Genomic DNA, 24,339 nt, shown 5'->3' on the forward strand with positions numbered 1-24,339 from the left:
CTATATGCAGCATACTTTTTTGTTTGCACCTATATACTCGTAGTAACGCAACTGTTAAGGTAGCGCAATGTGTCGATTTTATTTTTACCCAGAATTTAGTATTATGTTATGAGCATGTCTTTTATAGCGAACAACTCTCACAAAAAATATATACACTACGAGTACTACGACCAATAGGTTTACTTGCTATGATCTAAGTTAGTTTCCTAAAGCCGACCCGGCACCCGCCGACGTATAAGCGAAGGAGTTGGGCGTTTTGTATCCACTTTGTTTTTTGCATTCGAGGCAGAACGGTCATTTCTGATCTCGTCAGCATGCCAAACCAGTTCGCATTATTTAGTAACTTAACTGTTTGCGGTAATAAAGTATTATCGGTATTAATTAGTTTAGTAATTGTAGCTACTTTGGTGGGTGTTAATGTGAATGCCGATGATTCGCCAGTGGTGGAGACTCCTCTCGGGCAGTTGAGGGGTCACTACCTGAAAACACGGGGCAAAAGAACTATTTCAGCCTTTACGTCTATTCCATATGCATACCCTCCTGTCGGAGAATTAAGATTTAAGGTGAGCTTTTTTTCTAATATCTTATAATGTTATTTTTTTGTAGTTTACCAGAACAACTGAAAATATCTTCTAATATTGTTTGAATTACTTCTGGGTACATATTTCATACTTACAGGCGTATTTTTAAGCATTTATGCGAACGGTAATAATCAAATTTCTAGTTTTGATCGTATGCATTAAAGTTTATTTAATACATACTTAAGTAGTACCTATATGTTACTTATGCATTTTATATTGATTTAATTTTTCACGATTTTCACTAATTATTTTAAGGAATTCTTTATTAAGGAGTTCTTGGTCGCAAATCCGTTTGTCCGAATCGTCAGGATTAATAAGAGTAATAAGTAAATGTACAAAGTGTAGGTACGCAATTAAGACCCGTTTAGTTAATGTAATTGTGCGATTTCTAGGCAAAATAAGTAATTAAAGTACCTCTCCTTTTATAATTTATTGTTTACAATATAAATATAAATTATACATTTTACAGACAACTTTCAGACCGGACTATTTTGTTTGTGGTACATATTTAATAGGTATAAGTTTAGACGGATTAATATATATTATTTACACTGCTAGTGAGTTACAAATTTATGATACTGGAACTATTAAATACACAGGTGGTGAGAAGAGAAGCATATAAACTAAATAAAATAAAACACGTTCTGTTATTTGTGGTCAAGCGGCATTAGATGTGGCACGTATGATTTGCTTGTTTCATCTAATCTAAAGCGTCTACTATGTATAACGACTATACATATTTATATCGGATGTTAAAATAGTTATTTGTGCAACAAGAGAGGAAAGTTGGTTTTTCTTGCGAGTGTTTATTCTAATTCTATTATTCTAAGGTAGAATCTTGAGCGTAGCGAGGGACTCAAAAACACGAGATGTAAAATAACTTTGCTCTCGTGTTGCACACATAATTTTTCACCTCAGTAGTGAGAACATATTAAAGGTTAAAATGTATTTCGAATTACACAGAATAAACAGAAAAAAAAGTATTATTATATGTACGATACGATAAGATACGATACGAGACGAGACGAGACCGGACCGGACCGGACCGGACCGGACAGTACCGTACCGTACCGTACCGTACCGTACCGTACCGTACCGTACCGTACCGTACCGTACCATAAAAAAAATGTAATAAAAGTATGAAGTTCATGGCCTTCACTAAATTAAAAAGCTACATTGTTTCACTCCTGGAGTGAGGAAAGTCGCACTTTCCTCACTCCAGGGAGTGACGAAAGTAGGCTTGTTCGAGCTGTTGAGGTGAAAAATTAATATCAGCGCATCTTATACGAGTAACAATACTTAGGCTACAGCATAAATCTTAATATAAGTTAATACGTTTAATTTGTATCGTCGTAGTTACTAACCTAGATTATAAATCGCTTATATTTTAATCTTACACCGTGTCTGGTTTGACTTAAGGTATTGCCACAGGTCTTGGGAACCTTAAATCCGCAATCCGCAGCCGTTAACTATGGGTTTTTTAATGAACGTATGGCGCCGCCGTTGTCGGCGTATTCCGTGAATCCCGCCGGTACGGCACATGATCAGGTCACCTAATAGGTGCACAAAATGTACGTGTTTGGGAGAGATTCTATTTATGTCCTATGCCTAAAAGTGGATAGTGGTCACAAGGTATAAGAGCGTAGGTACACATAAAACGTCCTGTCAGCGGGCTCTATTTCAGCACATGCTATAGAAAATCAGTTGAAATTTTCTCAGTGTGTTTTTATATTGCCACTATAATAACAATTAAAAGTTGTCACTATAGGTAAATGAAAAATTAAGGGAGCTTCCATACAAAAAATGTGATTTTTTGTCGTTTTTAGGGTTCCGTACCTAAAGGGTAAAAACGGGACCCTATTACTAATATTCCACTGTCCGTCTGTCCGTCTGTCCGTTGTATCTCATGAACCATAACTAGACAGTTGAAATTTTCACAGATGATGTATTTCTGTTGCCGCCATAACAACAAATACTAAAAAGTACGGAACCCTCGGTGGGCGAGTCCGCGGCCGGTTATTAGTGTTCTCTATTTTATTATATTATTATAATTGTTTTTATTGATTTTTTTCTCGAGATAAACTGAGGGGTATAATGACGAGTAGGCATAACGGAGGCATAAGGCATAGAGAAATAAGTAAATATACTCATTTCATACTATTACTTATTTTGTGCCATTTCTCTATGCATAAGGTAACAAAACGAATGTACCGGATTTGATTTAGCGGTTCCCTGTACGGTTACATGATGGTCGTATTTGAAATAGCAGAAATAATACAAACAAAAGTTGAGCGTACAACTTTGAATAGAAATGGACATCTACAAATTCCTCTCATAACTTGGTACTTTAGAGACGGCCGGACTCATCTATTCTGGAATCTTAATCTTTGTATTACTTATGTTTGTGTCTAAAATTGTACCTACTCAATAAGAAGGTATATATGTTAAGGATTTTAAAGCGTAGGTATGCTTAAATCAGAAATATGGTTTACTAATGTATTGCCAAATATCGTTTCCCAAAGTATTACTTACCAAACTATTTTACGCAAATTATCATTTGGCAAAATTTCATTTCGCAAATTTTCATAATCCAACCTAACCTAACCCAACCTAGTACGTCATTTTCATTTCGCAAGTATGAGGTTGGGAAATGAAATGGTTGCGAAGTAAAAAACTTGCTAAAATTTCATTTGGGAAATGAAATTGATGCCATAAGTTTGTTGGGAAGTGAAATGTGGCGAAAAATATTTTGGCTAAACGGCGGTATCCCCAGAAATATATTAGTACCGTAAAATGGGGTAAATAGGGTTCGCGGGGAGAGTTGCGTTATGAATGGGGAGAGAAGAAATTAAAGGGGGGTGAGATGGGATTTTAAGGCTACTGCTACAAAAATAATGTATTCCGATTTAAAATGGAGCTATAGTAATACTCATAATAAAAAAAATCGATCCAACAATCTTCCAAAATCACCTTTGTATGAAAACTCATCTCACCCCAATTACGAGGGACTACGGGGTGAGGTGGGATTTCCTGTTTATCGTCAAAGTTATGAAACGGAACTACCCAAAATAAAATAAAAAATAAAATACAAACGTCCGGAATACTTATTATATACACCATTCAGTTTGCATATGTAAAAATAAAATGTTATTGAGGTTTGAATGTCAGTTTTGCTCCTACTCACCCCATTTTACGGTACGTATATTGACGACAAAGTACTAACTTTATAAAATGACATAGATGTTATAAGGTGTACATATATAGGTACGAAAGAAACGCTAAAACCAAATAAAATGCTCTTGCCCACTCAACGTTAACCGGTCTAGCACTTACCATCACAGGCTTCTTATTTTAACCTAGAATTAGAGTTGTAAATAAGAAAACCTTGAGAACTATGCAAATTTAATACGGGTTATTGCAGTCCCTAATCCCCGCAGCTGCACACCTGCACACTTGCACAGGGATAAGATAGTAATAACAGATAAATAAACCTAGGGATCCGCATAACTAAATATTTTATTATTTTAAACTAACACGTTTATTTATGGCCTGACGTTTCGAACGTGCCGTTACGTTCGTGGTCACAGGCAGACTGGCGAGGAATTTAATTGTATCAACATCTTCTTGCTGCGCGGGTTTTACGAACTACCCGTATTTGATCTTGATTATTAACTTGTCACTTTGCCTACCCACAACACTCACGATACCCGATGGTATGTGATGGGATGGTTTCCCCCTTACATTTACTAATCACTGGATTCCACGAAGACGAAATCCCCTGTTTTTTGATTTTGATTGAAATTTCGATGTTTTCTGATTTCGATTGCTTCACGTACTTTCCTGCGTAAAGACGTTCCGTTGTGAGAGGACTTTGGGATTATCGAGCTCAATCCAGTGGTTTGGTCCCGAGTGTCCCGACTGTAGCAAATGTTCGGCTACCCCGCAAGGTCCGCAAGTAGGGTAAATAGTTCGCAAAACCCGCGCACCAAGACGATGTTGATACAAATTACAATGAGGGCTAACGCGTATGAATTCGCCGCTAGGGGCGCTAGTGTAGATGGTGGTCTTTTCCATACTTCGAAATGTCAAATGTCACTTGTCACTTCAATGACTGACAGCTGTTCTTTAGTCTTTTGGACCACCATCAACAGAGGCGCCAACTGGTGAGCAAGAAAACGATAGCCCTCATTCCTCTGCTTGTGACCACGAACGTAACGTCACGTTCGAAACGTCAGGCCATAAATAAACGTAAATTTTTACGCGATTAAGTTGCGTGTTAGTTTAAAATTATGAGTGAAAATCGTGTTAGTTTAAATCTAAATAACTACGATTTCTAGAATTTCGTATGAAATGTATAACTTAGCTACTTATTGTTGTTCTCATTATTTATCTTTCATCTTAGGCTAGGTTTTTATAATATGGATCTAAAAGTTAATTTCAAAAAGTTATACAAAATACATATGTATTGTAAAAAAACCGGTCAAGTGCGAGTTCTTTTAACTCGCGCACCAGGGTTCCGTACAAACTGTAAATTTTCTCATAATCAGATAATCACGAAAGACTTTTGACCAGAATCATAACTAATAAGCGTAATTGTGTATTTTCATATTCATAGCCCCATCTATCGGCAAATTGGCTAACTAATTTGCGCGACCTGTATGTATGTTGGTTTTTGTAGGATAATTCTTTATCATGTGAACCGATTTCAATTTTTATTGTTATATTTGAAAGAAGGTGGTTTTAGTGTAATCTCGTAGATATTTCAAGTATAATAAACATCCGCAAAGGGGCTTAAATTGCAAATTAAATTAAAAAATGTTTATTGATAATTAAAAAAAAAGTATTCAGATAGAGGTGTGATTGTATTTTTCCTGTAATGTTTATGATAATTTTATTATTGTGTTAAAATTTCATTATTTTTGGTTGGTAAACTTCGGAGATAAGGGGGGGAATGGTATTTTTTTTACATTTTCCTTCATAAGTAAATTTTTTTAACTATGAAAAAAAAAATTGTTTTGTAATAAAATGTATATATATGTATAATTGGACTCCTCTCTGGACGGCCAATTAAGGCAAGCCAGAGCCGAGAGCCCTGCGGGTCCCCTTGGGGTTCCACTCCGACCGACGAAGACACGCCGGAGACGGAGACTGATCAACTCTCTGGAGCACTCGGGTCTGTGGGGTCGTTACTCCCCAACAGCTCGCCACAAGCTGCCCTGCGGGCAATAAGCAATAATCTATTATTATTATTAATCTCTTTATTTATTCATTTTCTTATGTTAGGTTTTTTATAATATGGATATAAAAGTAAAATATAATAACACTTACAAAACAATACAAAATACATATAAACAAATTATAAAAAACCTAACCTATTGTGCCGCCAGCAGCGGGGCAGGGCCCAAGCTGCCGGTGGTCAGGGCCGCAGAGAGAGGAACCGGCGGACTATCCGCGCCCGCCGTGTCCAAGATCACCGCCTTCTGCATCTGACCCTTGATCCAACCACCTAGCGAGAGTCTCTCAAGGTGTTGGTCGAGACTCTTCGCTATGAGACCATTATTATTAATTATTATTATACCTTGTTTCATACCAACTACCTACGAGTAGCTAAGTGGGCGAGATGGGAGATGTTGAAAATGATCGCATCAAATCACACCTTTTTATTTAAAAATAACATCATGTGCAGGTAATCTTGAATACCTCCCCAACTCAGAAATTTTTGCTTCTGCTGTTGCTATTCTCTAATATCCAAATTTAAGATATTCAAATCAGACTACTTGGTAATCAATCGTTGTCTGTCGACAATGTACAAAGACCATAAATATTGGGTGCCAAGGACAACATGTTATTCTCGTCGCTAGATAAATAAAGCTTTTTATTAGGCATTATTAAAACATGCCACATAATCTTACTTGGTTGATGGTCATGAAGGAACGGTGACATTACATTGATCGAAAGCATGTCTTATAGGATCAATGAGTAATTTTATACCTAAGTATAATGGTAGTTTCTTAATAATCAACGAGCAGTTTTATTACGCAGTAACATGTTTGTATTGTGGTTCATAACGATTCACAAATGCAAACTGCCCAATTCAATTTTTTACTACCTTTTAGAAATGTAACATGCTGGATCTATTAAAAAGTAAATGCCTTAATTTATTTTTTGGGCGTTTTTATCACGGTGATTAGTGTTAATAGTGTGATTACTTTATTTGAATAATTATAGCTTAACTGGAAATAAATATAATTAAATAAAAATTGTGTCCTCTGAGCCGAATTTTATTTATACATTTTTATTTTATTTTATAAAGTAACATATTTTGTATTTTATTTACTCGTAACTTGACACTTGACAAAGTAGCAGGATAGCATGGCTGATATAATTTGTGGTGTTTTCTATAAATAGGGAGCTTATTGTCGATGGCGCTTACGCCATTATTAACGATGCTCCGATATAAATGCAATGCCGCGCGACGCTGTGCGGCGTAAGCGCCATCGACAATAAGGTCCCTTTTCATAGAATGTGCCCCATTTATAGAAGTTAGACCAAGATAAGTCTGCAACGATTTTGATAGCACACGCAGTGCAAGTGTTATTCTAAACGTCAAACTTTTATGAAATTATGACGTATACATATAATATACGTTTAAAATAACACTGATCAGTTTTAAAAATGGCTGATCATTTAATTACTTCCCAAACGAAAACCACATTATTAAAGCGTTACTTGCTCAAATCAGATCACGGGGCTCGGAATAATCGGTGAAAATACATTAAAGAAACTGGACAAATGCAAGTCGGACTCGCCCACAGAGGGTTCCGTACAGTTTTGACTTATTTTTATTTTTTACAAATTTATAGTTTTTTAGATTATTTTTATCCGAAATTGTAGTATGTAAGACGAAGACGATATTACTTGCCAAATTTCATAGTTCTAGGTCAACGGGAAGTACCCTATAACCCTATAAATTTAGATTCCATTGAGAATGTCGAAATATACGTTTTATGCGGCATACCTGACTACCTATATATTATGGTACCTCGATACCTCCACGGCACGCGTTCCCGAGATAAAGGTTCTTGACAGACATGCGGACGGACGGACGGACGCACAACAATTTTTTTTTATGTAATAGGCAGCAAACGAGCAGACGAGCCTATAAGATAAGGGTTCCGTTTTTTCCTTTTGAGGTACCCACAACAGAATTTCTAATGGTTAGTGAAAAATTAAGTTGTAAATTAATTAATTTTTATTTGTACTTGCAACTTAATTTTGTACAAACAGAGTACAAAGCAATAATAAGGTAAACGTCCCAATGCTCGTAATGCTTATGACTATTTAATAGTCGACCGACACCCTGTTGTCACCTCAGACATGTCCTGGGACATTGACGAACACTCGGATACCTTAGTTTGTAGTTACGTATTTGTTTGATTAAATTGAAAGTGATGCGTTCCAAGGGTTCCGTACATTACATAATTTAAACAATGTATTTTTTATGTGAAACGTGAGTGAAATATTTTTAAAAACCCGTAGGGGTCGGAACTAAGTAATTAAGTCCGACTCACGCTTGACTGCACATTTCTAATAGGTTTTCTTGTGATCTATAGGTAAAGAACTATTTAGTGTATTTCTTTCAAAATTATAGACCCAGTAGTTTCGGAGATAAAGGAGAAGGGAGGGGGGGTCATTGTTTGCCCATTTTCTTGAATAACTTCTACTGTTTATCATAAAATTATAAAAAAAAAATATTTTTAATTCTCGCAATTTGATACATAACACGATATAGTTTGAAGAACTTTATTTTTTAATTTTCTCATTTACCCCCCAAAAGTGGCCCCATGTTTAAAATTCATTTGTTTACGTTACATGTCCGTCTTTGGGTCACAAACTTAAATATTACCAAATTTTAATTTAATTGGTCCAGTAGTTTCGGAGAAAATAGGCTGTGACAGACGGACAGACAGACAGACGCACGAGTGATCCTGTAAGGGTTTGGTTTTTTCCTTTTGAGGTACAGAACCATAAAAAGATATTACTTCACATAGTAAGTATTTATAACTTGGTTTAAATTATACAGCCTGCGTGAATATGTATGCCGCATCTGTATACCTATATCGCGGACATCGACCCATGAGTGTATTCTTTTTATAGGTCGCATATAGGTACGATTATGCACTTCTATGCCTTGAAGCCTGTGATATTGCTCTGTAATGGTAAAATTTAATGATGCTTTTCCCATAGCTAAGCGAGCAAGGAAAAGCAGGCTTTTATGCGGGTAATTTTAATAACAAAACAGTAATTTGCAGTCGACAATAGTATTAATATTCACATTCCGCGTCGTCTCCGCTCGGTGGCGGAAGATATATAAAAACAGTTTTTTCAGTAGATTGATCTACTAAATTTCATTATATTACCATCACCTACATTCCTAGGAATAGGAGGGTAATAGGTGAGTAATTATAGATCGAGATAATTGATCTTGTGGTTAGATAAGTAATTTTTGTAATTTATTGGAATTTAGCTGTAGGTACCTACAACTTTATATTATTATGGAAATGCTATACACATTTACTATACGTTTTTGTTATTGGGTACGTCAAGGCAATTAAATTAATTGGGTTTTTTTTTTATTATTTTTATTTACATACAAGATATATACAGTGGTACTACGTAAACGAAATTAATAACTAGCTTAAATCTAAAATAGGCCCTTGAGGCATTGTACCAAGGATGCTGGCGGCATTTCCCCGCTGTATCGCAATGCTGATACGTTGTGCGAGAAAGCCGCCAGCTCTTCGGTCACCAGTTACGTCAACCAGACGCTTCGCGATTTCTGCAAACAACTTATGCGCGCTGGGACCCCATGGACCTAGAGTTTCAACTCCAAATGGAACGAAATGATACTCTCTACCGAGGCTCTTATATTTATTACGTTTTAAAATTTCGGCGCTTTCCGCCGCTCCGCCCGCTTTTACATTAGTCCGTTGGAGGTGGGACGGTGCCAGTGTGTCTACGCAGGTAGCATCCCACACCAACATCCGTCCCAAGCTCCAAGGAACCAAGGACATCCCATCGGGCCTCTTGCCATCATCTCTGATAATGCCAGTCGGCTCAAGAAGAGCGGGTACATTGATGGTGGCAAGAGACCGATGGATTATTATGATTATTGGGTTTAGTTACGCGTTTTCACTTAATTGCTCACTTCTTTTATTATAGAATAAAAAGTAATAATATGTAGAATATAATATAATATATGTATAGTAACATAGGTTATTTTTTTTCATTATTTGATAAAACATATTCGTTCTTATACTTCGTTTTTTAGAATTAGAAAAAGACTACACGATCTTGACGTGTCTCTTTATTGAAAATCACCTTTTTTATTTTATTTCATTTCATTTTATTTGCATAATCAGGTACATTACAATACATAAGTGTTATTTGTAAAGTAGGAGGTACATGATACCCTGTCAGGGCATTGCAAAATTCTTAAATACTAAGTTTAAATGCGTAACAGTATTTTATAATGTCGTGCAATAGGGATTCCTTTCTAAAACAATTGATATTCTAAACAATGGGAAGCAAAAAGTCTGATTTATATATATATATTTTTTTTCTATTCCTTTAAACTACACCGGTACCGTTTCAAAACAAAAACAATTTATATTGCAATATGTCAAAAGAAAATTTAATTAAGAATATAATGCAATCAATAAAATAATAACTCAGTAAATGTCAAAAAAAATAATATATAAAATTATAACTATAATATGTACAATAGTTTAATATCATGCAGTGTCAGTCATATATTCTCCAATTGAGTAATAGGCTTTATGGATGAGGAATGTCTTAAGCTTTTTAGTAAATACACTTAGTTTGTTTTCCGCCTTGATGAATTCTGGTATTTTGTTTTAAATAAGTTGCAGCAAATATGTAACAATTATATAGCGTATATGTTTATATACATTCTATTGTTTCATAAGTAATATGTTGTTACTATTTATTAAAGCGCTTTTCAATAAAAAGACACATTTATATCGTACAGTCTGTTCTAATGCTAAAAAAACCGGCCAAGTGCGAGTCGTTTCGTACATTACAAAATTTAAACAATGTATTTTTTATGTGTAATGTGAGTGGTCTTTAAAAACCCCTAGGGGTTGGATCACAAAAAACTAAGTAATTAAGTCCGACTCGCATTTCTAATAGGTTTTCCTGTCATCTATACGTAAAGAACTATTTTGTGTATTTATTGAAAATGTTAGATCCAGTAGTTTCGGAGATAAAGGGGCCGGACGGAGGTGGGATGGGAGATTTTTACAATAAGACACACAATATAGTTTGTAAAACTTAATTTTTTAATGTTCTCATTTACCACCCAAAAGTGGTCCCCATGTTTAAAATTAGTTTGTTTATCAAATTCATATATATACAGGGTGTCCTTAGCCATTGGACAAAGCCTAAATGTACATATGCATTAGGGTATTTAGACTCAGTATACCAAGTATCATTATAACAAGCGGTGTAGCGGTTACGAAGAAATTAAGAGGCGGGTGTCGATTTTAGTCGCAAAAATGTAAAATTGATAGATTTAGTCGTTGAAATTGTACACCTTTTGTTACCTAATTGAAATAACAAGTACTGGTTTCTATTAGCACGTCTTCTTATCTTGCCTTTTATCAGATCAATTTTTTGAAAACAGACTCACTAAATTAGTAATGATTTTTTTTCTGATGGACGTTTAGGTAAACGCGCGTAAAGCACTGATTTTGTCGCTCTTATTTGTAAATTTCGTAAAGTTTGGACTGCTAAAAATGGTAAATTTATATTACAAATATTCTGTACTTGACCTTTATCAGATTACATTTTTGTTATATGACTTAGAGTTCGAGGAAATGAAAGTTAAACGAATTCAATTTTCTCCAGAAATTACTTCAAAACATATATATATTTCAACGTAATTTTGATACTTAAAGAATTTACATCATTTGCTGAAACTATTCTTATACATTAATTTGTGTAATTTACTACCATAAATTTTTGATGAATTTTTAAAAACTGCCCCTTCTCTTCATATATTACCGGTGACGCACGCTCGCGACCTCATTATTAAAAGGCAAGATGAGAAGACGTGCTAATACACACCAATACTTGTTATTTAGATATTAAGTAACTAAACGTGTATAATTTCAACTACTAAATCTATCAATTTTACATTTTTGCTCCAAAATCGACTATGGCCTCTGTAACAAATTACGATTTTTTTACTTTGGAGCAGCCTGTATGTTTTAATAGCTCCTGAGGTAATAAATAGTATGAAACTTTCTTCGACCTTATTGATTATCTTTTTTATTTATGACATTAATAAGATTCTGACTTATGACAAATGTCATCATTGCCGCACATTTTCGAACAAGTTGTCAAAAACACTACCAATGATTAATACAGCATGTTTCTTTTTGTTGTCGATCATAGGAATTAATTTTTGTTTGAAAAAATTTTTTTTATATTTTGTTCTAATTAAAAAATATTAAAGTTAGAGCATTCCTGAGAAGTAACCCTACGTGGGATTTCAGGGTTTGTCCAATGACTAAGGTCACTCTGTATACTAGCTGTTGCCCGCGACTTCGTACGCGTGGATTTTATGTTGGTGGTTATATCTTTTACATAAGCATAGAACATTATGCAGCAAAAGATATCAGTAGGGACGGTTAATCATAGGTTAATAATTATATAACGAATGAAAAAAATATTTCTCGATACTTACTCAAATACACGATGCAAACTTTATTACCAATACAAACTTCAAAAACGGTGAAATCAGTTTTCGTCTATTTTAATAAAATGCCCTTTTACCAAGTTTCAAGAAATTTTGTACCTCATATAAACTTACGTCCCCTAAGGGGGGTTCTTAGGGGGGAATTTCAACGTTGAAATAACTTTTTTTGTTATACAATGCGTTTCTAAGAAGTTTCAAAGAATATATATAAGTTATATGCCTTTATACAAAGGTTGAAGTGCCGCACTCAAAAAATCAAAAAATCTCTATACGAATTTTCAACCCATTTTTTACCACCCTGGGGGATGAATTTTCAAAAATGCTGAAATTAGTTATCGTCTCTTTTCATTAAATATCTTTCTATGAAGTTTCAAGTATCTTCCTTCAAATAAAATTAGGACCCCTACAAACTTTCAACCCCTTTTTAACCCTGTTAGGGGATGAATTTAAAAAAACGCTGAAATTACTTTTCCTGTATTCTAATAATATGCCCATTACAAAGTTTCAAGTCCTGCACTTGAAAAATTTTTTGATCTCCATACAAACTTTCAACCCCTTTTTCACCATCTTAGGGGATGAATTTACAAAATCGCTGAAATTACTTTTCTTGTATTCTACTAATATGCCCTTATACAAAGATTCAAGTCCCGCACTCGCAAACATATTTGATCTCCATACAAACTTTCAACCCCTTTTTCACCACCTTGGGGGATGAATTTTTAAAAACGCTGAAATCAGTTTTCTTTTTTTTTAATATAGTACGAGCTACCTATTTCAAAATTTATTAAGACCTTATATACTTTTTCACTTCTCATGCTCGTCAAATTCCACTTTAAGTCGTGCGTAGACGACACGAAGTTGCTTATTATGTTCTAGAGCATAAAGTAAAATCATCTATTACGACCCTTATTGACTTAGCAATAAAGTCTAAAATCTGCCATACAAACTACCAGCCCTGCCGGGGCGCGCCCGACCGGCGCGCTCCCGACCGGCGTGTCCCGCGCCCCCGACACAACCGAGTACAATTTACTTTAGTCTTGAATAAATACGGTAAAATAACCTAAACTATTGGATATTTTTGTATATTTTACTCACACTCGAAGTGAAAAGCAGAGTGTATGTGCTATGTACTCAGGCATAAATGTCAATTTTTATCCTCGACTATATTGTTCTTCGCCGCGTTCGAACCAATAAATTGCCTTGGATAAAAATGGATCGCTCTATGCCCTTGTTGTACAATCTACTATTACCTAATTATAAATTATATTTACACTAATTAAAAACAAGTACCTACCTACTGTAAGTATAGGTATGGTTTATGTCTAATCATAATTAAGGTACGAATAGGTAGTCCGAATAGAAAATCTTCGCGATTTGTGCAAGTTAAAGTGGATGTCATGCACCTACTTAACTAGGACAAATCGCTTCAAAATGTCAAAGTCATGTACTACATAGGTATTCATTCTTACTCTTATTAGTAGGTAGCCGGACGCCGAAACATAAAAACAGCACCCAAATTTTTGAGTTAAATATCATACTTTTAATTGTATTGTTTTTAGGCCCCTGTCCCAGTGATTAAGTGGGGCCACACATTAGATGCCACCAAGTCAAGTCCCGCGTGTGTGCAGAGAAATCCTTATGTCCGACAACCTGTCATAGTAGGCCAGGAAGACTGCCTGTATCTCAACATTTACACCCCATATACCAGTGAAGTAAGTTACTAATACCTTGCATAAATTAGGATGAAATTGATTTCGTGGTGATTTGCATAAGTAATACGAGTAAAGTAAATAGTTATAGAGCCTTGCTTGACTCGAGAACGTGATCGACGTTTGCGTGGCTAACTAACTCGTCTAGTAGATCCTTATGTAATAGCAAAATGACATCACCACTCTTGATAACAAAAGTATAATATAACCCTCATTAACTTTTTTGTGTCAAATTGTGCCCTTGAACGCCATGATGATCGTGATTGTGATGTCGCTACGCGCCCTCTGCGACATGAACAAACAGAAGTGTAGACCGGCACCATAGGTATATGCCGCGTCGAATAAATTTTGATTGTTAATCGATAGTGTGCTAACGCTCACAATTTATAAATTAATAGCCACTAATTTCCACATTGGTAAACTAAACACCATTATTTTATAAAATAACTACCTATTTTCTGGAATTCGTAGGAGCTCGCCAACGTTCACAAGCTATTGCCAGTGATGGTTTTCATCCACGGAGGAGGCTGGATGTGTGGAGATTCCTCCACTGCCATGTACGGACCGCAACATCTTTTGGATAGGGACGTTCTCTTAGTGGGGATCAATTACAGATTAGGTAATTATACGTGCTTGCTTTTTTAATTTATTATTCACTGGAAAATCTAGACATCAAATTCCTATAAAGAATATAACGGTCTATAGTGGCGCTTATACACGTAATCTATATACCTACCTATTCATATACTCGTATGGTAGGTAAGATCATAGAGTAACTTATACTAGAGCGGTACTGTCATAGTAAATTTTGTAACCCCAGTAAATTCACTGCCATCTGTCGACACACTTTAAAACTAAAAATAAATATTTATAAAAATACGATAAAATGTATTTAAATATGGATAAATGATTTTTTTATTTGCATTAATTATTTTTATATGATTTTGACCCATCTTCTTTCACTGGTATGCGTTAAAATTATAAATAACAAACGAAACAGTCAACGCCCTCTATACGAGTGTAGGCCAAAACTAGTGGCGCCATCTGATCGAGAATCAAATTTTCGTGATTTTCGAGGCACGTTTTTTCCTTAGACTGTATCCATCTATTACGGAGTTATATCTATCTTTGGTAAGATATATCGTACGAGACATAATGTGTATCAATTTTTCAAGCAAAATTAATCTCAACAAAACTTCCGTGAGACACAGACATATTAAACATATTAATAATGTCGAGCTGTTTTCGACTTAAAATACGTGAGTGACCCGTTATTAATATGTTTAATATAAAATTAATCTTATAGTTCTTATACTAAGTACCTATAATCATGGTCACCCTATGACTTTTGACATACGCTGTATAGAAAGCGACAAGACGTCACATTGAGTAGGGTGACCAAATTGTATGTGTAAAAATGTTTTTGTAACAATTAATTACATCTTATCTGGTTACACATAAATGGGTACAAAGGCTCACTAATGTATGAATATATTTAGGTTCCCAAATACATACTCGCTTCGCTCTGATTCGCTGATTAATAAGAACAATATTACAGGACCTCTCGGTTTCCTATCTACGCAGGATCCTCACTGCCCCGGCAACAACGGCCTTAAAGACCAACAAGAGGCTCTGAGGTTCATTCAAAAAGTAATCTCTAGTTTTGGAGGGGACAAAGATTCCGTCACCATATTTGGGGAAAGCGCTGGTGGTGCGAGCACGTACTTTCACATGTTGTCCAAATCTAGTAGAGGTAAGTGTAATAAGTGCTTTTGGAGCTATCAACGTTTCTACGAGTAATTTCTATATTTTATTTCACTATCTAATGGTTTGTCCATTGGAATAACGATTGCACTTATATCGTTTATCGTGTAATGCGGGATACTATCGCACTCTTATAGCCAGAAAGTGACGGTAACGATACAGGAGATAAAAGCGCGACCTAATTGGGATCGCTAGAATTTCTAGACTATTGTAAATAAATCAAAAAGCAAGTGCAGATGACGTTACCGGACTTCGTTTAAGAGGATATATCAGCTGAGCCCCTTCTCAGATTTGAGAATTTTAGGTAAATATCTCCGTCCGGCTGACGGGGACGGCTCCGTGCGATAAGGACAACTGCAGCTTAGGCGAAAAATCTTGCGTAAAAATCTCAGAAATCGAGGTTTCGTTCTCGACATTTTCCTCCTCCAAAACTTTATCAATCGTAACGAAATTTTGGAAACGGAATGAGAATTCTTATCTGTGTCTGACCGTTTTGATTTATGCGTTTATTGTTGCCGATTTTTTATGCTAGGCGTCTATTTACTGCACATTTATTTGGCCGTTTCAAGCGCTGTTTGAAGTAACCTAGTTCTTATAAAAACAAGAATATCAAAAAAAAGCAAAACGTATAGACACAGATTAACCTTGGTGCCATGGCAGAAGGGGAAGTGCCTACTGTGGGACGCCACGTGCGTCAGCACTTTCGCCGCGTCACATCTCAGCCGGACGGTACAGACACCTGGCGCTGAGGCAGAGTCGGCAGCTTTGAGAAAGAGAGCGAAATATTCCATCCTCGAGGCAAATTATTATTTTGTACCCCTCGCCTTCGAGACAACGGGGTGTTGGGGGTCTGACGCCATATCGTTTATTAGGGAGGTGGGACATAGGATTAGGGAGAGGACCTCTGATGCTCGCGCGGGTTCGTACCTGGTGCAAAGGTTGGCCATCGCTATCCAACGTGGTAACGCGGCAAGTGTGATGGGCACCTTTGCACCCGGTACAGCTCGCGGAGGTCTTTTTGAATAAAATATTTTAGTTAGTTTTGTAGTTTATTGTTGAATTTAGATAAGTTTAAGTTATTTTTTATGATATACCATTAGCTATACGTTTTTTAAACACAGATATTGGTAATATTGAACTCATATATCAAAAATTATTCATCTACAAACTTAAAATCCAGAGAGGAAAATGTCGAGAACGTTTGTATGGAAAAATAACCACTTATGTATCCTCTCAATTAACAGTCCAATTCAAACAGTATTGATTGGGGGTGTGATAAAACTAATTAAATATTACCATGATTTCCATATGTGTAAAGTATGTACATATATTTTAGGTCTGTTCCACAAAGCGATATCAGAGTCGGGTGTGGCTACAGTGCCGTGGGCGGAGGCACCTCCAGGAGAGCCTCTAAGGCAAGCCTTCCGCTTAGCGAAGTTTCTCGACTGCCCCCAAACACCCTCGGAAGCCATGCTCAAGTGCCTTCGCACCAAGGATAGCTACGACATTATCAACACAGAATTCCAGTTCTACGTTAGTACATGATGGATTTCTGTTTTACTCACTTTTTCTCCAGATTGCCCTTTGCCTATATAGAAAGTGCAGCGGTGAACGGTACGCTTGCATTAATAATATAATATTCACATACTCAGAAATTGACGTACCCCGTCCTAACCGATTAGTGAAGTGTATTTGATGTGATTATTTAGTAGCTATAGTAATTATTTACGTTTAGACGCTGCTAAATTTACATTATAATAATTATGACAACCGAATCAGTCACATATTAATCTAGAACATTGCATGGATTTTAGACGTGGGATTACGAGCCAATGACTCCGTTTAAAGCAGTCGTTGAGCCGGACCTCCCTGGCGCGTTCTTGACAGTGGCTCCGAGAAGCAGTCAAGATATTGCTTCTGTACCGTGGATGACTGGCCTGAACAGCGCAGAAGGATGCCTGAAATCTGTTTGTGAGTATTTGCTGCTATGCTTTACAACGTCAACCTTTTAACGTAACACATTTTTAATCAACAAACCATGGTTGTGGTAGATGCAGATATGTGTCGCTTAACTTCAAACTCCGGGTAAATCCATTCGGCCCTCTCAGCAAATATCTACCCTATTATACCTTTTCTTAATACCAAAATCGCGTAATCTGACAGATGTATTTACCCGAGTTTGATTGAAGTTAAAGACGATCGACTCATATGTGCGTCTAGGTGCGTTTTTGTTTTACGCCTGCCTGAAGTAGTTAAGAGCGATTGATGACCTTCTTGAACCATGAGCGTAGCGACGTATCGACTCAAAAGGCACAAGATGCAATTAACGCGTCTGATGTAACTTAAGTAACTAAGCGTCACCGTCAAAAAGATCGGCGGCCTAGCCAAGGTGACGATCGCCTGCGCTTCGCCATCGAATTGTTGTGTGTCTTATCACTCTTTCATATTAGTGCGACAGTGACAGTTACGTTTCGTTCGCTTCGTACCTAGCGTTAGCGATTGGCATGTTGTCTACGGGGCCTGGGCTATAACCGCGAAAATCGAAGTTCGCAAATTGCGGGCATTTTTCTCTGTCACTCTCAATACGCCTACATTGGAGTAAAAGAGAAAGATCCCCGCAATTTGCGAATTTCGGTTTTCGCGGTAGCCCCTCTGCTCTCTTCACAATCTTACTCTGTCAACAATAAAGGTGCGTCGCTTACTTAGTGAGTTCTGACGTTCTGAGGGCCTACCGTGAAACACGAAAATCGAAATTTCTTTATATTCTGCCTCTATCACTCTTGGATATTCGAGCGTCAGAGAGATAACGAAATTTCGATTTTCGTGTTTCGCGGTAGGCACTGCTGCAGACTGTGCTTACATTTTACTAAACAACGATCTAGTTATACCCATGGTATAGTATCTCTGAAGAGGAGTAATGTAATGCTGATAATAATGCCATCTCTGGGTTATGCTGGACATATATTCCTCAGCCGTGGTGCCCTGCTGAGCTAAAAAGCGGTATCTCAATTGAAGATTGCATGCAAATAAGTACCTTAAATTTGAATCAAAACGTTCCATTTCCAGTTCATTCGTTTTTGAGATACCGCCTTTTGCATAAGGAGGGCTGAGTGTGGCTAGATATCATTCTTGTGTGTAGATAGTAGAAAACAAAATATACCAAAACAAATATTTAAGCAGGTAACTTAATCGTATTTAATTAAATCTAGAAGAATATATTTTAATAAAAAATGTTTTGATAGTGTTACTAACCTTACGTTGCAAATGAACTAGGAAACAAAATAAATTTGAAACGTAAAAGTAGTTTTTTTAATATGTAGTGCAAACACCGTACAATGACAGACTGACGTATTTAGACGAATAAAAAAACCAAACCACGTTTGGTTTGACGGGAAATTTTGAAATTATTTCTAAGTTGTTTTTTAATATAAATTCCGTTTAAACATATTTTTGGTCAGATTTATGTTAAGATATTAACAAACAGCGTTTCTTTATATCACAACCAACCTTTTAAGTTGTGTTGAGTTGTGCTCTTACTCATTCAACCAAACCAACGCAGGCAAAATGAAAAGCAATGCCGGCCGGGCCGCGCCGAATCTGTGTACCTTCTTGTATGTACATCGGTATAAGGGCAAGGTAAGTAAATTTTCGAGTTTATAATATATATATACCTCCTGAACATTTATTTATTATTTCATCTTTATCAAAAGCTTTGATAGAGGCTTCGGGTAAAGCATATTTATGAAATGTTGGCGATGGAACATGGAACATTGTAACATTTCAAATAACAGCCGTTGAACTAGCACCATTCTTAGTGCCCGTAAGGCCCGTCATACACGTTGCTCTGATTATCATAATTAAGATACTATTTTCCGTGCCTAGGTCTTAATCTGATAAATCAACTACAACCTGCCAAAATTAGAAAGACATACATCTACTGATAAAATCCAACCACAATACGTTACCTTTGTCGACATTTTACATGAATAATATCCCGATTCACTGATTTCTTGTTACCTAACATTAAATGTGACAATAGCACACCCTTAAAATGCATGCTCAACACTTGTCCTGTTTCGCTGTAAAATAACCTTTTTATACTTTTGATAACATCTTAACTGTTAATATATTTTCAGGTATTAAAAAGCTTTCAGAATAAAGTTGCGACACGGCAGGTATCGTGCTTTTCTTCGATAAGTTTTTCGATGTTGTCAATGGCAATTTCAGTGAACCTAAAAAAGGAAAATCTACCTAATCTAATGCGCTGTAACACCCAGATCACCGCACCACAAATTGTGGATAAAAAGCTTGAATGTTCTCAAAACTATGAAATATGCGACAAAAATGGATCTAAATTAAATCAAAAAAAGTTGGATCAAACTATTGAAGCTTTCCAAGTTATTTTGGGATCAAGAAGAAGAAATGAATTAGGTTGCCTCTAATTATTGTTTAAAACATAGTCAGGAAATAAATTGTTACATACTTGCTGTTAAGTTATTTTCACGGAAGTGCGCTTAAAGCGTCGCTGTATTTGCATGTGTCTTAGTTACTTGGAATGGAACGTATGTAAATAAGTAGGTACTTATAAATAATATATTGTACTTGATTCAACATAAGTTTTCATTTATTTATTCTGAAAAACTGATTTATGTAGTTTTCTAAGCAAATGGAAATTGGTACGACAAAGATTACTACATAAATCAGTTTCCAATATTAAAGTTGTTACATGTAGGTAAAGAACCCATAAGTACGTGTGTGTGTGTGTGTGTGTGTGTGTACATGTGTGCGTGTTTACTGCATATACAGTCTCATTAGTTGAGAGCAGGACCGCTAGGGGCAGCACTAGTAGAGACGTGAACGTGAAATGTCCGAGAGTTTCTTATCTATTACAGTAATAACATATACTAATCTATGACCTACACATACTTATACCGGTGAAGAATTACACTGTCCCGTTTTTACCCTTTGGGTACGGAACCCTAAATAGTAGCAGTGAATTATCTGGTATATTTTTTTCTTTTGCTAATTAAGAAGCAGTTTATTTTTTTTAGTAAGTAATTTGTATTTACAAGTTTTTTTTAAAACGTATTCTTTCTGAAATAAGGCGAATTGTAGAAAAGTTTAAGTAAGTATTAGACATTTTATCTTTAAATATGATCAGGAATACACTGTTAAAATACTTCGGGTCCTCGTGGGCACGTTGTTCAGAATATTATTTATCACTACATAGTATAAAACAAAGTCGCTTTCCGCTGTCTGTCCGTCCGTCCGTCTGTCCCTATGTATGCTTAGATCTTTAAAACTACGGAACGGATTTTGATGCGTTTTTTTAATAGATAGAATGATTCAAGAGGAAGGTTTATATGTATAATTTGTAAAGGTTTTGTGTAAATTAGTTAAACTACCCGTGCAAAGCCGGGGCGGGTCGCTAGTATATACAGAAGTCGCAAATTACATCTAAGCGGCGGTATGCAATAGTGTTTATTGTCTTATTATCAATATTATTATATTAATTCCAGGGATTACTGCAAATCGGACGAGATTTAATGAATTTAAATCTGCTTTTGAGACTATAGCGCCTGTCACATTTTATTACGACAACTCACCATTTGCTGATATCATCAATACAAAGGTCAAAGAACTCTACCTTGATGAAAACGATGAAGAGAAATACAAACAGGGTTTGCTAGACGTAAGTGCCCCTTTTTTTGGTTCCGTAGCCCTTATAGTTTTGTAATGTCCATCTGTCCGTACCGTACGTGTGTCATAACCATTTTACTAGATAACTATTAGCTATATTTTATTTAAATTTGGAACATAAGTGTACTTGTGAACCCTGCTTAGTCTAGAAGTTAATTTAAAAAAAGATATACTCGTATGTTTACGGGGGCACTCCATACATGTAACAAAAAGTAAAAAAAAACGGACAAGTGCGAGTCGGACTCGCTCACCGAGGGTTCCGTATTTTTTAGTATTTGTTGTTATAGCGGCAACAGAAATACATCATGTGTGAAAATTTCAACTGTCTTGCTATCACGGTTCATACAGCCTGGTGACATACAGACGGACAGACAGACAGACGGACAGTGGAGTCTTAGTAGTACGGTCCCGTTTTTACCCTTTGGGTACGGAACCCTAAAAAAACAGTAAAAGTCAACGTGTGTCCCATCAGAAAATAACTTTTTTTTTAATTATGTAAGTGAATAGTTTTCAAAATAATTAACAAAATATCGCTTAACAATGCTTTCCACGAAGATAGTTTTAAACGTAATGAGCCTGTAATGAGTATTTTCAAAAAAAAAAAAAATTTATTAAGAGGATGTAAGTGCGCAATAAGTACTTAAGACGAAAGTGGAGGACCCGCTTTTTCATGCAAACGTTAGTCCTCATTATTTTCGATAATGTCAATATCCATAGAGGAAAATGGGAACTTCGTTTGTATGGAGATGCGGCCTTCCTCTTTCCTCTTAAATTGAAAGCTACACTACTTATGTCACTACTGCATAATATAAAATCGGTCGTGTTTCCCGTAATTCAAAAGTTGTCTGGAACTGGAAAAGATTGCTCTTCCATTAGCGATAACAGCGGTGATTCAAATTAACACCTCTGCCGTAGAGGCGGTCGAGCAGTTCACCCATCTCACCGACAGCCCTGTCTATCTATGCCGTCTATGCGAGTTGGCATATCGAGCCAACAACAGCTTTTCTCAGATATTTGGAGATCCTGATAAAGTATATACTTTTGCCTTGGAGTTCAAATAAGTAAATTTACTGAATTAAAACTGCGAAAGTACAAACGAATGCTTTTATATTTTGTCCAAGAAGAATGTTGACACATTGCTATGGTAACCAGTAGTTTTCTTAAATGTTGCCTATATAAACTCTATTCTGCAACTAATCCGCCAACAGAAATAACATAACTAGGCACAAAATCAATACCTTATTAAATATAAATCATTGTGTTTTTTACTTTAATTGTTTTTCCGTATGTAGAGTATAATAAAATTTTGCTTTCAGATTTATAGTGATTCGTATTTTGCATACCCTGCCGTAGAGGCGGTCGAGCAGTTCACCCATCTCACCGACAGCCCTGTCTATCTATACGAGTTGGCATATCAAGCCAACAACAGCTTTTCTCAGATATTTGGAGATCCTCTTGGAGACTACGGTTAGTAGTATAGAGTATATATATATATATATTACATATGTATATTTAAAAAAACCAGAAAGCTAAAAAAATATTTGCATAATGGTTATTTACAGTAAATATGCTGCTACTTTACCGCACTAGTGCATTTCACGTGCCTGTGTCGAAAATTTAAAGGGCCATATGAATGTAAAACGCGATACACGTGCGAATAGGTAAATCGCAACGAGTGGCGATAAATTAAAACACTTTTCATCAGATTACTTTGCCACACATGTGGATAAAATGTCACTTTCATAAAGATTATACAAAGAGAGCCTATACGAGCTGGCGTGGTGACAATTAATTTATTTGACTTTACAGGTGTATGTCATGCAGATGAACTGATGCATTTGTTTCCAATATATTTTCTGAGTAATGAGTTTTCTGATAAAGATATAGAAATGAGCAAGCTAATCGTGAACTTATGGACCAATTTTGCGACCACTGGGTAAGCGTCTGTTATATTCGTATTTCCCTACGTGTAAGTACTTTTTCGTATTGAAAGATATTCCAGTAACGTAAGTTATTAAACATTGCAACGACTAAATACATACACATGTGCACTTTTGCGATCATATTTATACAAGTGTTTTATACTCGTATACTGGTTTCTGATTTTTGTCTATGATCTGTTAAAAATAATCTAAATATGATGGAATACACAAGCCTTAAGAATCATGTTTTTTTAGAAATCCGAACAAGCCGGTGAATATTCCCTTCAAATGGTCTAAGGCGTCAAGCGCAAAGAAAATGGAGTATTTGGAGATTTCTAAGAAGTCAGGTATGAAGAAAAATCTGGCGTGGAGGTCGCGGTTCTGGGGCACTTTACCGCTGTGGCACAGTCTTCAAAAGGGGCGCTTCATAGACGAGCTGTAGGTGATCACGAAGATTGCAACTTGCAAGTAGTTCCTGCATTTCACGAATGCATTACCGCTGACGTCTTCACTCTAAGTTTTAGGTCACATTTGGAGTATTAATAAGCATGTTCGTGCTGTACAAGTATGCTGCCTTTATAATAAATTTTATCACGATTACGTTTATTGTCATTGAATTTTGTCTATTTCCTTCGACTTCTAGCCTTTGCATGGGTTCATAATCCTCTCTATTACGATATAACGAAGACATTTTCTCTGTCAGGAAGATATATGGGTGACAACAAACATTATTAATATGCAAAACTATGATTTTAGACAACACGGACAAAAAGACCCATAAACAGTACTTTTTGAATGCAAATTATGCTTGATTTGTTGATGACAATGCTAAAATTGCTATGTGTATACCAAAAGTGCCTAAACATTAAATCGGTCCATTA

The 24,339-nt window shown here is 36.0% G+C and overlaps 1 protein-coding gene across 1 annotated transcript; it reads left to right on the forward strand.

Moving 5' to 3' along the window:
• The first annotated feature begins 228 nt into the window (after positions 1–228).
• LOC134754268 (juvenile hormone esterase-like) lies at positions 229–23,973 on the forward strand. Its single transcript, XM_063690484.1, has 10 exons — positions 229–563; positions 13,923–14,075; positions 14,544–14,691; positions 15,631–15,825; positions 17,173–17,369; positions 17,651–17,807; positions 21,356–21,528; positions 22,853–23,003; positions 23,346–23,472; positions 23,714–23,973. The coding sequence occupies exons 1-10, from the start codon at positions 315–317 to the stop codon at positions 23,898–23,900; spliced, it is 1,737 nt and encodes a 578-aa protein (XP_063546554.1). The 5' UTR covers positions 229–314; the 3' UTR covers positions 23,901–23,973.
• Positions 23,974–24,339: the final 366 nt, after the last annotated feature.

This window comes from Cydia strobilella, chromosome Z (assembly GCF_947568885.1).
Source record: "Cydia strobilella chromosome Z, ilCydStro3.1, whole genome shotgun sequence".
NCBI classification, from domain to species: Eukaryota; Metazoa; Arthropoda; class Insecta; order Lepidoptera; family Tortricidae; genus Cydia; species Cydia strobilella.